Below are 3,273 nucleotides of genomic sequence, written 5' to 3'. Positions count from 1 at the left end.
AAGAATTTCAGAATTTCAGAATTTCAGAATTTCAGAATTTCAGAATTTCAGAATTTCAGAATTTCAGAATTTCAGAATTTCAGAATTTCAGAATTTCAGAATTTCAGAATTTCAGAATTTCAGAATTTCAGAATTTCAGAATTTCAGAATTTCAGAATTTCAGAATTTCAGCTATGCAGAATTTCAGAATTTCAGAATTTCAGAAATTCAGAAATTCAGAAATTCAGCTATTCAGAAATTCAGAATTTCAGAATTTCAGAATTTCAGAAATTCAGCTATTCAGAAATTCAGAAATTCAGAATTTCAGCTATTCAGAAATTCAGAAATTCAGCTATTCAGAAATTCAGAATTTCAGAATTTCAGAATTTCAGAATCTTAGAATCTTGAAAACTGAGGATCTCAGAATCTCAGATATATCAAGAAGTTCAAAAACCCGGATTTCCAAAAGTTTAAGCAAATCCCTAAACTCAAAATTTTCCAGAGTAATCTGAAAATCTGGAATTCCAAGAAATTGCTTTTTTTTCAAGAATTCTAAGAATTCGGAAGTCCAAAAACCAGCTTTTCTCAGATTTCTAGATTTTCAGAATTCTTCGATTTTTCAATTTAAGGAATTCAGAATTTTGCTCACTTATACTCCTCCTGCTCCAGCAGCGAATCCGGTTCCACAAATTCATGAGTTCGATTCGCCAGCTCAGTTAAAGTCATCGATTTCATGACAGGCAGACTGAAAACAATCGAATTGAACAGCAAATCCAAAAGCAGACATGTCCCAATGTCTTTTTTCTGAAAAATAGAATATATCTCATTAGAGCGAGTTTGCTTCACTCCTACCGTATTCAGCTCACTACACAAATATCGTTCGCAAGCTCTCTTCAGAACTGGCAAATCGTTTAGTTCAGCATCAATGAGGAAATCGACAAAATCCTCGACATATTCCATTTCTGGCAGGACAACCTTGTTGAAGTATAGATTTGCGAGCATCTGGAAGATTGTAACTTCTATAACTTTTTGAGTTTTTGGGCTACAACATTAGTTTGTATACCATTCGAAAGAGCACAAAGATTTAAGTTTGGTGTTCCAATGTTTTGAAAATCCATTAAAATTTAATTTAGCCGACTTCTATATTTTTCAAGATTTTCTTTTTTTTCTCCAACTCACATCATGAACATGCTCCTTATCACTCTTATCACATTCGAAATGTGGCTCCTCCTCTTCCTCTTCATCATCTCCATCGTCTTCTTCATCTGCTTCTGAATCATCTTCCGTTCGAGAATCATACATGAAGGACAGACGACGTTGCTCACAAGACTCACAGCAACTCACGAGGATCTGAAATTTAGAGACATTTTCGAGAAAAATGCTCATAACTCGCTTCAAATGAAATATTTTAGCTTGAATTTAATATCAAATTGCAGGTTTTGGAAAGATCTACAATATAATATAAATTTTACTGTTTAAAAAACGTTTCTAAATAAAGGAGTAACCGCTAAAGTACCATGAGTTGCTCCGCCCACCCGCCATAACTTGCTTCAAGCTCGACATTTTAGGTTGATTTTAACTTCAAAATGTAGGTATCGACAAGATCTACAAAATGATATGTAATTCGACATCATTCAAATTTAAAATATCGAGCCAGAAGCCGGAAAAAGTCTATCCGCCACTACTCGAGCCCATTTACCAATCTTTTTCAGGGCTTTTGATTTGCCAATCAAAATCCGAATACAGTCAAACCTAATATCATTTTATAGATCTCAAGTTCTACATTTTCCTTTTTATATCAAACAGAAATTTACGCTATGAACCGAGTTAGGCGCCGTACCGTATTTGGACAGGGTTAATGGACAAGTAGCGTTATCTTTAAGCTCAATTATCTCGGTCCACATGAGAGATATCAAAGTTTTGCCAACTGATAAAATGTTGCTAATAATATGATAAACATTTTATTAGTTGACAAAATTTTGATACCTATTATAGGAAGCGAGATAACTGAGCTGAAAGCGGGCGCGACTGAGCTACGCGGTTGACGCCGCTGGTTCCGCCACTCCTATAATTACACACTTCGAGCTCAATTATCTCAGCTCCTGTAACAGATACCAAGAAGTTTTCCATTAATAAAATGTTTCTGATATTACGGTACCCATTTGATCATTTGACCACATCTTGTTATCTTTTATAGGAACCGAGATAATTGGGTTCAAAGCGTGCGCAACGCGGTTGACGCCGCTGGTTACGCCTCCCCACACTTCGAGCTCAATTATCTCCACTTCTAAAAGAGATATCAAGAATTTGCCAATCAATAATGTTGCTGATGATATGAAGAATATTTTATTATTGTCTATTCAAAATAATCGCGCGGAGGAACGAGTAAAAAAAAGGAGGGTATCAAAACCTGTAGAGGCGCTGTAGAGACGCAGACGTTTTCACTCGTTCACTCGCGCGATTTTTTTGAATAGACAATAGCTGACAAATTTTCATTTTCGCTGATGAGAGCCGAGATTATTGAGCTGAAATTGTGCAAATACCGTTTAGCTCGGTAGCTCGTACCAACTGTCCTGTTTGAGTTCCTAGAAGACGCTAAACCGGGATCACTACGAAACGGGAATTAAGAAGCTGCAGTTCTGAAAAAAACCCCAAAAAGTTCCCTACCCTCTTGAACATATGATCATCCAATGCACTTTCATGTTGATTCTCCCTGAATTGCGAAATCAACGAAGCCCTTCTGGATCCATTATCCTCCTCCTTCTCCACTTTCAACAACTCTCTCCTCTCCATCAATTTCTCTCTTTCCTCATCCAGAATCATTTGTACTTTTCTCTCGTAGCTCGTCTTCTCATTATCACTCAAAACTCGCCGTTCCACACGTCCATTCCTCTTCTTCGATCTCCGTTTCCATACTTTACTGTTCACTCTTGCATTGTAATTCGCCGTCAGGAATGATGCTCGAGGAGTTGGAGAAATGGCATCCAGGTAGGTTGATGGTTCGAAGAGGCGAGTCTCCATATTGATGATTATTGAGATTTTGATCACGTTGTCCACATTTTCTTTGAGGTATCTGGAGACGCACTCTCGATCGGCGTCCGTGATCTCACAACCTACTCCTTTTGTCATTTTTGTCGTTTTCGTCTCCTGAAATTTTTTTTGGAAAGCTTATAACTATTTAGAATTAAATTTTACACATTTTTACAATTGACAACTTTCAGCTAGCTCTTATCGTTTTTAAGTTATGAGCCTTTAAAGGGGGGGGGGGGGGGGGGGNCNTNNAAANANANNANG

The 3,273-nt window shown here is 37.1% G+C and overlaps 1 protein-coding gene across 1 annotated transcript in view; it reads right to left on the bottom strand.

The window, feature by feature from the left end:
- Positions 1–3,273, bottom strand: part of CBG22054 — a gene marked incomplete at both ends in the record, with an annotated part of 10,667 nt that overhangs the window by 5,686 nt on the left and 1,708 nt on the right. The window contains 4 exons of the mRNA XM_045241461.1: positions 629–783; positions 832–981; positions 1,159–1,329; positions 2,647–3,126. Coding sequence (XP_045097461.1) covers positions 629–783; positions 832–981; positions 1,159–1,329; positions 2,647–3,126 — 956 coding nt within the window. The remainder of the gene's footprint in view (positions 1–628; positions 784–831; positions 982–1,158; positions 1,330–2,646; positions 3,127–3,273) is intronic.

Source organism: Caenorhabditis briggsae (assembly GCF_000004555.2).
Source record: "Caenorhabditis briggsae complete genome, chrI, whole genome shotgun sequence".
Classification (NCBI taxonomy): Eukaryota; Metazoa; Nematoda; class Chromadorea; order Rhabditida; family Rhabditidae; genus Caenorhabditis; species Caenorhabditis briggsae.
This window is presented reverse-complemented; position numbering and strand designations above follow the sequence as displayed.